At 45.6% G+C, this 12,288-nt stretch overlaps 1 protein-coding gene across 3 annotated transcripts in view; it reads right to left on the reverse strand.

The window, feature by feature from the left end:
* Positions 1 to 12,288, reverse strand: part of ZBTB16 (zinc finger and BTB domain containing 16) — a 190,119-nt gene that overhangs the window by 68,305 nt on the left and 109,526 nt on the right. For all 3 annotated transcript variants that reach the window (XM_035138957.2, XM_035138956.2, XM_035138955.2), the window contains exon 4: positions 6,173 to 6,259. In XM_035138957.2, the coding sequence (XP_034994848.2) occupies positions 6,173 to 6,259 (87 nt within the window). The remainder of the gene's footprint in view (positions 1 to 6,172; positions 6,260 to 12,288) is intronic.

The following is a 12,288-nucleotide window of genomic DNA, read 5'->3' on the forward strand; positions in this document are numbered from 1 at the left end:
ATCTAGTCCAACACCCTGATCTCAAAGTGGCCTGTGGGATGCCCACTGGCAGGACCTGAGGGTAATGACTTTCTGCCCATCCCATCAACTGGTATTAAGAGGCACAATGCTTCTGACCGTGGAGGTAGATCATAGCCATTGTGGCTAGTAGCCATTGGTTCACCAGCAATGGTCTTTCCTGGACCAGAAAAGTCTAGTTACAGTTATCCATCGTTTGGAAACCTTCAGATTACACTCTTGCTTACCGTCCAACATTTCTCTGATGAAACTAGGGATGTCCTAAGGAAAAGCGGGACATTCCTGGATCGAATCAGAAACCAGGACAGCTTCTGTCAATCTGGGACTGTCCCTGGGAAATAGGGACACTTGGAGAGTTTGCTAACATGCACTGCTTGGGGCTGGAAATGGTTCCAGAAGCTACAAATCTGAAGGTGGTAGACAGGATGTTTCCAATTACTTGCATTTAGCACCAGTTTTAAACAAATTGCTTTCCCAGTCAAGGCACTGATGATGACATATCATGCTCTAAATGACTAAGGCCCCATATACCTTTGGAGGGCTTCCTCTGTGGTGGCCCTACGGGCTAATACACATCTCCTTCTCCAGTCTTTGCCCTGCTCTCCATAAACAGGTTGACTTAGCTCAGGGGTGGGGAACCGGCTCTCCGTCTCCATGTGTTGGGCTTCTAGTCACATCAGTCCCAGCCAGCATGATCATGGGTGCTGGGAGTCTAATGGCACCTGGTGGGCCAGAGGGACTTCATTCACCGAGTAGAGGGCTTTAGCCTGATCCAGGAAGTTTCATTTGCATGCTATTATCTTCATTGCAATTGCCTGGTGCCCAAGTTCAAATATATATATAATCTAAGGGGACAGGAAGGTGGACTCCAGCCCCCAAAACACCACCACAACTTTGCTGGTTTGGGGGGGGGTCACTCTTGCTACCTCAACAGTGGACTAGGGGAATAATTATAAGCCTTGGAGAGTTTTTCTTCCAGGCGCAGGGAGCTTTCACTTCAGAAAACGCCAACAAGTTCAGAGTTTGATCCTCCTACCAGTGCTATTTGCAGCCGTGCTCAACAAGAGGAAGCTATCAATTTCTTGGCAAGAGAGAGGCGCTTTTTGGCCATAAAGCCAGTTACTGACATGCAACTGAGACACACTTGTTTACAGCTCGAGGAGGCGATGCTAAACCTGCTCCACTTGGGTCGCGCTGACCTCGAGCTGCCTATTTTTGTTCCTCGATTCTGCATGATCATGTCACCCTCTGAGCTCTGACAGGGCAGCCGCTTTTGCTGGCAGCCACTGGCATTCTTGTCCCAAAGTTTTAAATCAAAACATACTTAATCTGTCCCAGGAGTGCTCCACCCCTCCCAACCAAGGTCATCATTGAAACCTGACCGTTAGGAACTCTCTTGTCCTTTATTTGAAGGGGGCAGATGCAACATTAGCCATCACTTAAAGCTGCCTTGAAAAACACAAGGCTCCCCTCACAGGGGGAAACAGCATGGCATTGGCAGGTGAGTTCTTCTACCAGCCCCTACCCTGCCACCTCCAGAAGAGGTGCAGAAAACCCATGCCAGAATCCTGCCAGGCTCAGGAGGGACCTCTTTGGAGAAAGAAGAAGGGGGCTCTAGGGAGAACTGGAAGAACCCACAATAGTTCAAGGGCTGCCTGAAGAGCTCCATCTCAGAGACGCTTCATCTGGGCCATCTAATAACCCATTCAACCCCTTCCAGAGGCCTGATTCCCCGGCTCCATCCCCACCCCCAGGCCTCAAGATCAAAGGTGGCAGCAGAACTGATGGGAAGCCCAGAGCCGCCAAAGGAATAAACATTTGGCCACCAGACCACTCTCTTGTGGAGGGAAGATGAGAAGACCCAGCTTCAAGCAATGTTCTAGCAGAGAATTGGGAAGAGGAAGGGCTGGCAGTGGCTATATAAGTCTCCCAGTCTCCTTTGGACTTTTGCTGGTGTAACATCTCCCCTTGGAATAATTCATCTCCAGCTGAGGAGCTGGCCATGGACATCCCACTAGGAGCCACCCCATTTTGCCAGAAGAACTCTACCAAAAGGAAGGGCAGGATCTCAGTGGGAGAGCACCAGCTTTGCATGCAGAAGGTGCCAGGTTCAAATCCTCGCAGCATCCCCAAATAGGGCTGGGAACATCCTACTGCCGGAACCCTGGAAAGCAGCTCTGGCAGTCAGTGTAGACAGTACTGATGGGTGGCCTGTTCTAGAACATGTCAGCTTGCTACATCCCTATAGTTCCTACAAACCTTGCCAGAACTGTTGCTTCCTCACTTCCTCCGCCAGAAATGCTTCATCTATCTGGGCAGCCAAACGAGGCAGGTGAGGTCTGAGGTGGTAGCACAGACTGTAACCTCTTCAGGCTCCAGGTGAGGCAGTACTGGATTCTGAATACATCAGAAGGGGACATCCTCAGGAAGCTACTGTATGCCTCCTTCTCATTTCTGGTTATTGTCAATAGGCGCCTCCCCCTACTGTCACCACCCAGTGGAAATACAGAGAACGTAGGATCTGTCTGCTAAGACAAGGACCCACTGCCATGTGGGATGTCCACCACAGCTAGCCCTGCTTGAAGGCACAAGCCTTCCAAACAGGGAACTTAGCACAGCAGGCTAAGGACCTTGAGTGGGTCTAAAACTGGGGCTCTGAGCAGTCAAACCTCAGCACCTGCCCTCAACACTCCATTCCTATTGCAATGACAGAGCTCCTTGCATGGAGACAGGGTCATCTAGTCTCATGCCGGATCCCCTACAGGACCATCTCAGTCCACAAGTGCATGAAGGCACTGGCTAAATTCTGGCTCCCCAATCCATCTTGACCGATCCGCCATGGATCTTGACCCCTTCCTATTTTTGGAACACGCAAACATGTCTCTGACCTACTTGAATGAACTGCCTTTGCTGAGGCCTGATACTGGACTAGGGTATTTATCCTGAAATGCTAGCTTTTAATTTGCCGGGAGTTATGTTTTGTTATCTCACATGGTGAAGTGTATGGAAGGGAAGAGGGGATGGGATGTGTCCCGTTCACTCAGAGAAAGCACTTTCTCCATGGGTTTATTCAAATGAAACATTCCCATTTTCAGATTTGCAGAAGCCTGGACCTATGTCTATCCGGGCTCTGTTATATTTCCAGACAGGTGTTGGTTTCAGTTGTGAAAACTCAGGAAGCAGGTCATTTGCTTTTGGGTTCTGTGTGGCCAACAGGCTAAACAGACACTTAAGAGTGCCGCAATAGTGCGCCTGGGTAGTCCAGGGGATCAGAGAAGGCTCCCACCGCCATACTTCCAAGATCCCAAGACCTCATTGTATACATTCTTGATCCCACTGGTGGCAAGTACAAGTCTCCCAAGCCCCTGGCAAGAGGTTGCCCAAGCTTCGTGCTATCTTTGTGATGTGCCTGGGCACCACAAAGTCACTTCCCCACAGCTAGCTCCCACCTCACAGTGACAATGTGGCACTGAGTTGCCCCAAAGGCTTCTGCTAGTTGGCTAGCAGTGGCACTGTGGTGCCACTATGAAAGCACACATAGTTCCATCACTCTGCGCCCAAATTCCTTCCATCATGGGTCTTCATTAGAAGGCCTTGAATGTGGATACAGAAAGCTGCCTCATATGAGGTCAGACTATTTATCCATTTGGTCTAAGGCTGTCTATTCTGACTGGCAGCAGAAGTCCTTCCAATTGCCCGTCATCTGATCCTTTTAACTGGAGATGTTCAGGACTCTAACTTAAGATGCTCATGTGTGATCAGCAGGTGCATGACCTCTGACTTTTAGGCTATACAAGTTTAACGGCTTTTGGTTTGCTGCCCAAAATGGTGGCCCCAACTCTGCATGACAAAGTTACAGAGGCTACATATCAAGCGCTTGGCTCCTCAAGAAATCCTGGGAACTGAGTGAGGGTACTGAGAATTGTCTGTTGCAGATCCATAGCCCTGCTCACAGACGCACAGTTCCCAGGATCCCCAGGAAGGAAGGGACGGCTGTTAAACCAGGGGTGACTCTGCAGTTATGAAGATACGCCAAGAGTCTCAAAGGCCAGCAGGGTATATCATCACATTGCACAAACTATGTAGGTCAAATGGAGAGAGCACCTGTTCCTATTTCTATTGCAGTTAACGGCTATCAACATATAAAAAACAGGATTCTCACTGCACCAGGGTTTTTGTGAGAGAGAAAGTAACACAACCACACATGTTTGCTGCTTGATCCCTTAGCTCTGGAGTAGATTCCAGGTAGGAGCCCTTCCTCCCCTGTCCTCCTGAAAATGCCTCTGCTGTGAATTCCATTAGTAACAAACAACTTTATCTGCTGCCAACATCAACCAGCTGGCTAGTCTTAGGAGGAGGAGGAGGACAATCATTCTGAAATTTATTAACTGCTACTTTGCCAATGAAGTTGCAAGATCGAATGGCACGGCAAGCATCGGTTGCGCTCTATGATGCATGTATGGTCTAATGCTGGCTCTTCCTAATCCTGGTGCTCACAGTCAGGTGTTGTATATTTGGGAGCCAAGATAGCATCCAGGGTGTTAAATTTCAACTTGCGGATTCATACATTCCATCCTCGATGACATTTATTGGTTTATCGGTACTAAAAAGATTTGCTCGCCCTAATACAGTCCGGGAAGGAGGGAGCTGTCTCCCGCTTCCGTCGCAGGAGTGCACAGAGTGATGCTCAAAGTGTGAATGAAGCTGGAGCCTCCCCTGGGACCCCCGAGCCACTAGGTTCAAGCAAACTAGCCAGTGAAAGGAGGCGGTCACAGTACAAAATATGCCATGATAAAGAGTGAAGCTTTTGCCTCCTACCCTCTGCAAAAAAAAAAAAAAACGAAACAGAAACAAAAAACATTGAGATAAAACTATGGGGCAGAACAAGGTGCTGAAAGGGCAGGTGCAACTTCTGAGAGAGCCCCTTCCTAGCAACCAGAGATGCCCCTCGTCATGATTTGGGGTGAAGCGGACACCTCAGAGGACACTCTCAAGGGTCAGCACCCCAGTTCTGCTTTGCCATCAGGTGGGGAGGAGATCTGCCCCATACCAGGTGGTGTGGCAGAGCTTGTCACTGCCTTTTCCTGAGGGGGGAAGCCAGTGCAAAGCTCCACCACCGCTTGGGCGTGGGGGATCCAGAAAGGAGAAGCCCTTATGGAGTCTTTCTTTGTGGGGGTGGCAGTGGGGCATTTTGCCCCAGGTGCCAATACCCCTCCAATTCCCCTTGCTATCAACCACCAGTTCAAGACTGTTCCTCCATTCAGCAGCAGAGAAAATCTCCCCTGGGCACCATTCACTTCCCTAACTGTTAATTTCCATATGATATTTGAGCTTTCACATGGCATAAAAGCCACTTCTGGAACTATGAGTGGAATAAGAGTGACTTACAGTGCAAGTTTAGAGCTCATTTTCATATTATTTGCAAATGGATTTGTTTTTCTGGGAGCAAATAACACAAAAATGAGCACTAAACTTCCATTCTACTCTGTTATAGTTCTGGAAGCAGCTTTTATGTCGTGTGAAAGCTCAAATATAATACTGTTAAAGGACAGGTTCTGTGCTATGAAGCAACTCTCTGAAAAGTCTTCCAGTGGGAAAGTTGTTGATCTCACACATCACAGCTCAGGTGAGCCCAATTAAACAATACATTGATCAAGACTGAAACTAGAAATTGAGCAATCTTTGTTGAGCAACAGGTTGTTGAGCAAACTGTTTATGATAAGTTTTTGCCTTCCACCAGCCTGTGGCGATCAGAGGCACATCAGCCTTCAGTCAGCAAATGTATTGATGATCACCCTCCCATTTTTATTGCAGTGCCCTGCATCACCCTCTCCCAACCTGATGTGCTTCAAATGAATTGGACTACAGTTGCCATCAGCCTCCTGCCAGCTTTATTGCAGTTCCTAGTTGCCTGAAGGATTCTATTCACCCTCAAGCGAAGGCAAGGAGAAGTCGCTGCAGACCTTCCCAGTCCATTGGGTGAGCGGCTTGTATGTGCAAAACCCCACCCCTCCACCCCTTTGGTACTTCATGTATGATCTTTCCCAGAATTATGGAATAACAATGCCGCTGTGTAAGAAAACCCCTGTTTTGCAAAATAGGAAGATTTTTTTGAAAAACAACAACAAATGAACCCCCCAAATAGAAGACCTACCAGTGTGGGTCTGCCTGTGGGTCTCTAGGGCATCTTCTTTTGAGAACTGAGCTCCGCAGTGGTCGCAGACAAAGGCTTTGGCACCCGCTATAACGAGAGAGAGAGAGAGAGAGAGAGAGAGAGGAGAGAACGTTATAAAATACATGTTTACCAAGATTCATGGATAAATCTTAAAAATATACCTGTCAAAAAACTCATCCTGTTAGTAGCATTGAACATTTACAGTGAAAATGAATGAAAGACACCTCTTTGAACAGAGACCCAAAAATGGGTGTGGGGTTTCTTAGAGATAAATAAAATTTAAAAATTGAAACTTAGGGAATGAGTCTAACTAACTAACTAGCTTTTGCTTGGAGTTGACCTATTCAGTTAAGTTTTCCATGCCCATGAATTTCAATGGGTCTGCTCCATGAGTGTGACTAACTCTGGGCTGAACCCCATGGAAATGCAATATCTGCACTCCAAATAAACCATGCCAGGATTTCCCCCCGGATGCAACTCACAGGGAGGAGTCGCAAGGAACAGGGATTGCACAAGAGCACAATAATTGTCCCATAACATTAAGACTGTAATACAAACACACACACACACACACACACACACACACACACACACACACACAATACGGGAATTAAAGAAGCAATAAAAATGCAATTTAAAATTATATAAAGTACAATTTAAAATAATTATTAATATTTAAGGGAGACATTCTACAGACCACCTGAATGAAGTTCATGGATCAATGGTGGTTCATGGAGCAAAGTTTAGGAACCCCTGGTCTAGAGATCTCCTGGAGATACTTTCTTACATTAAAAATCTTTTCTTTTTAACAAATGGCCAGTTCTCAGCTCCAGGAATGCCTCTGTGTGGACACAGTAAAATCATAACCCCAGACATAAGGAAACTCTGAAATTCGGAGAGCGTCAAATGCTTCAGAATCTAAAGTTGACTTTCACTGTGAAGTCTTTGCAATTATGGGGCTACTGTATACACAGTGAAAGCGAGGGCATGCCTTTTGAAAACCCAAACAAGGAGAAGAAAAAGTTCACTTGAACTCGAGGGACTTGGGAAGCCATGGCGTATTGGCAGTAGATGTCAATATTACCGGCCGTCCAAGCGCTGCCATTGATGTGGAAGGAACACAGATCACTACATGATCCCCAAGGATTGGAAAGGGATTTGGAATCAACATGTGGAAGGATATAATTCAGAAATGAGAGAGGGGCTGTGTACCCTGCCTAAGGGCCTCTGCCCCAGTTTAGCTTTGTAGTATAGGGCCTCTGACACAAAGCTCTCCTACAAACATGGCAGCAGATATACACAGCACTCTGGGTAAATATGGCAGTCGGGATGGGGGTCCCGGTGGCTGCTGGAAGCAGACAGATATCAAACATGTATGGCAACAGAAAGAGATGAAGATGCAGAGGGCTGGCCAGGGCCACGTATGTGGGGATGAGCATGTGCATTTGGTAGATAAATGTTCCCTCCACATAGGGGTGCAGTGTATCTTTGAAAACCAGGTGCGGGGGATAATCAATGGGGGGGGGGGAGTTGTTGCTTTCATGCCCTGCCTGAAGGCTTCTCTGTGGAAATGGCAATATTGAGTCAGTGGCTCACATGCTTTTGGCTTGCACTCTTTATAAAGATTTGAGGAATGAGGTTATTACCCCTCTATTACTGTGTTCTCAAAGCTACCAACATGAGTTTGACCAAACTGCAGGAGGCAGTGCAAGACAGGAGTGCCTGGCGTGCTATGGTCCATGGGGTCACGAAGAGTCGGACACGACTAAACGACTAAACAGCAATTACTGTCCATGCTGGGTCGCTCAACCATTGCTATTACATCCTTTCTTTTAGCAGATCAAGATGATCAGGTGACAGCAAAAACTGCAAGGTTTTTTAGCGGGGTCAATTAGAACAAGATCTATTATTTGATTATTGATGTAAACCCCCAAAATGTATTTTCTATAGTTAAGTTTTTACCTGTACATCTTCAGTACAGTGGTACCTTGGTTCTCAAATGCTTTGATTCTCAAACTTTGAAAACTCGGAAGTAAGTGTTCTGGTTTTCAAATGATTTTTGGAAGCCAAACGTCTGATGCAGTTGTCAGCTAATGTTTCTGGGACACCTGCACCAATCAGAAGCTGCACCTTGGTTTTTGAACATTTCGGAAGTCAAACGGACTTCTGGAATGGATTAAGTTTGGCGCTTTTGTTTCTGCTATTTATTTTGCATTTTTGTTTTTGAGGCTTTTTCAATTAATTTGTTTTTGTGACTGTGTGGAACCCAGTTCAGCTACTGATTGATTGATTGATTGATTAATTGTGTGACTGTGGAAATGGATAAAAGCCCTCCATCCAAACAATGACTATCATCAGTGCAGGGAAGACAAAAGATTAAATTTTCATTTTTATCATCTACAATACTGTCTTATTTATTTTATAGTACAGTACATTGATTATTGCTTTCATTTTATGGATCAATGGTCTCCTTAGATAGTAAAATTCATGTCAAATTGCTGTTTTAGGGGTTGTTTTTAAAAGTCTGGAACAGACTAATTTGTTTTGCATTACTTCCTATGGGAAAGCATGCCTTGGTTTTGGAACACTTTGGTTTTGGAATGGACTTCCGAAACAAATTAAGTTTGAGAACCAAGGTACCACTGTACATTTTATTTTATTTTATTTCCATGGCTAGTGGCTGATGCAAATAAAGATTCCTCTTCTTCTTCTTCTTCTTCTTCTTCTTCTTCTTCTTCTTCTTCTTCTTCTTCTTCTTCTTCTTCTTCTTCTTCTTCTTCTTCTTCTTCCTGGCAAGCATCTGGCAATGACAATCTTCCAAGGTAGACGGACTTTTGGGATGACCCAGGAAGACAATTCTGATGCCAGGGTGAGTATGAACATGGATAGCTGTGGCTTGTAATATTAATCACTTTTTAAGGGGTGTGTGTGTAAAAAACGAAACAAACCACAAACGTTCCTCTTCCAACAAGAAAGACGTTTACTTAAAACTCATTATATGCCAATGCCTTCTCGGAGAGGTTAGCAATCCCATATAATTGCCTCCCCGCATTGTCAGGCATGCCATAAGGGGAAAGACGACAACACTATCAGATAAGGAAAGTGGCAACAGCAAGAGCGTGTGCTGAGACTCGCAGATATTTCCACAACTATCAGTGAGGTGTGGTATTTGCGGTATTTCTTAGAAAATTGCTACCAACATGCACGGCGTCTGTTGGGTCACAGCTCCAGTTATAATGAGGGAAACAAGTGTGCACAGGATGTCTAAACAGCAGATAAGAAACTTGAAGATAAAAATAGACCCCACTATACAGGCACAGGCACAGTCTTCTAAGCATATGCTGTTAGGCCAAAGCTGTGAACGTAATTGTTAGATTCGGAAGTTTGATTCATCTGTTCCAAGAAACTAAAGCACGGGATTCGGCGGTGATAAAAGTAACCTTGAAAGGAAGGAAAGGAGAGGAGAGGATTTGGAGGAGAGAGTAGCAAACTGGTCTTTGTTTCGTTTGTTCGCATCCCACCCACCCACCCCACCCCCGGAATCTTAATGGCTTTATCAGGGTAGAATCTTTCGTGGGCCGCAGCAGGCTCTATGCAGATCTCTGGTAGATCACAAAATCTCATGCCGTAGCTGGGATGGGCAATGTCAATCACACTTTCTCTTAGTTTCTCATTTTATTTCAATCTCAAGTTCTCAACAATGTAGTTTAAAAGTCGTCATGAAATTTCATCAGCATTTTAGAGTGGCTTTCTCCTAGTGCACATGTTTTTTTGTAGTACAGTGGTACCTCGGGTTACAAACGTTTCAGGTTACAAACGCTTCAGGTTACAGACTCCGCTAACCTGGAAGTAGTATCTCGGGTTAAGAACTTTACCTCAGGATGAGAATAGAAATTGTGCACCAGCAGCATGGCGGCAGCGGGAGGCCCCATTAGCTAAAGTGGTACCTCAGGTTAAGAGCGGTTTCAGTTTAAGAATGGACCTCCGGAACAAATTAAGTTTGTAACCAGAGGTACCACTGTAGTAGTAGTAATTAAAAAAAAATGCAATGCAAACAAGCATTATTATTATTATTATTATTATTATTATTATTATTATTATTATTATTATTATTATATTCATATGCCACCCATCTAAAAGTCAGATAGCTATTTATTTCCTTGACATCTGATGGGAGGGCATTCCCCAGGGAGGGTGCCACTGCTGAGAAGGCCCTCTGCCTGGTTCTCTGTAACTTCACTTCTAGAAGTGAGGGAACCACCAAAAAGCCCTCAGACTGGACTTCAGTGTTTGAATGATGGGGGTGGAGATGCTCCTTCAGGTATACTGGGTCGAGGGCATTGTACGCAGTATTGCCTCACAGACACATTTTTATGAAGCAATTTCCCCTAATGGAATGCATTTTTTGGTGTTAATATGAATACTATATGAACTTCTATGTAATCTTTACACTAGTAGAGATTTACATTTTTGGCTGGAGAACAGCACTGCAAAATTTGGAGAAGGTGCAAATTCTGAAGGATAGCTGCATTATGGTTATGGTTCTTGTTCTCTTGTGAAAGTGAGAATGAAGTAGGTTCACCTTTAAATGAGAACTGGATTGGATTCTGACTCCATCCCTAGCCTTGGCTCACACCCTAGTCACAACACTCTTCTTTTTCCAGCCCAGCATCACTCTCCCAAAATATCCCCTCTTCCACAACCAAAAATTGCCAGCACCCCTCCTCACCCCACTGAATCCTGCACCCAAAGAAAGCACAGAAACAAGCAGCAAAAGCGCTCCCCTTTCCCCATTAGAAAAAGAATTCCTCTGCCTTTAAATTGTCTCAGTAACGGCTGGCTCACAGGCAGAAATATTTGGCAGCAGTGAAATTAAAAGTGATAAATTTTCTCGCCAAGCTTTGATCGATAATAGAGGTCTCATCTGTTAATCAATAAGACAGTCTGCCTGTTTACTGTGCATACGCCGTTCGCGGCTGCTTGCGGGGCGATGTCAAGTTTGCATTCAAAACAACTCAAGTGTGCCTAAACCAAATGGCCAGTCCCTAAAAAAGAAAGGAGGTACAGAGGGGGTGGGAAGGAGAAGAGGCCGGACAATGACATCACATGCCTGCTTATATATTAGAATAGACAGTCCACGCGCCCGCTTTTCCTTTGCTTGCCTGTACATTTCATTTTGTTTCATTTTTTTAAAAAAATAAATGTACAGTCTTTCAAGTCATGGGAGACAGTTTCACAAAAAGCCGTACACTGGAGGGCAGCGATGATGGGCTCATCTGAAATATACCCAAAGCTGCCAGGCCTAGTAAGAAAGAGAGGTGCAGTGGAAAGCCGGCCGGGATGCCAAATAGCCCCTCTCTCTCTCCTTCTCTCTCTCTCTCTCTCTCTCTCTCTCTCTCTCTCTCTCTCTCTCTCTCTCTCTCTCTCTCCCTCTCTCCCTCTCTCCCTCTCTCCCTCTCTCCCTCTCTCCCTCTCTCCCTCTCCCTCTCCCTCTCCCTCTCTCCACCACCCCTTCCATCCCTTTCACCACCAAGCCCTGCTTAAATAATAAACACAGCTTTATTACCAACATAATTAGAAAGGTCAGTTCTATTTGAGAACTATTACAGCCCTTCGTGCCAGAGGCAGTCCGGGGAATGTTTTGTTCCAGAATCATTGACCTAAAAGGCCAGTACAGTGCCGGCTGGTACCTTGAAGGCTCTGGGGTGAGCAAATCAGATTTATTCTTGCTCACAGCAGCCAGACCTCAAAACATTTCCTAGGCTGGTTTTAAGGGAGGGGGGGGTTCATAAGAGAATAGGGAGACAGAGACTTTCCAAAACACCAACACCATTGCCCCAGAACTGAAGGAAAAACACGTCCGTTAAGAGTGGTTAATTTGATCCCTAAACCCCACGAAGCAAGATGCAATTAGTGCAAAGTGAAAGGTGCTCTGAGCATGAATTATGACAATGCACACAGCTTCCAAGATGAATTGTGGTTCAGGATTCAGCTTCTGCCCATTCTCCAAAAAAATTCCATGTTCCCATGACCTCCTGCACGCTTTGTCTACCCAATAGCTGTCTAGCCACCTGAAAACTCAGGGGCCCACATGG

The sequence above is a fragment of the Zootoca vivipara genome, chromosome 15 (genome assembly GCF_963506605.1).
Source record: "Zootoca vivipara chromosome 15, rZooViv1.1, whole genome shotgun sequence".
In the NCBI taxonomy this organism is placed as follows: Eukaryota; Metazoa; Chordata; class Lepidosauria; order Squamata; family Lacertidae; genus Zootoca; species Zootoca vivipara.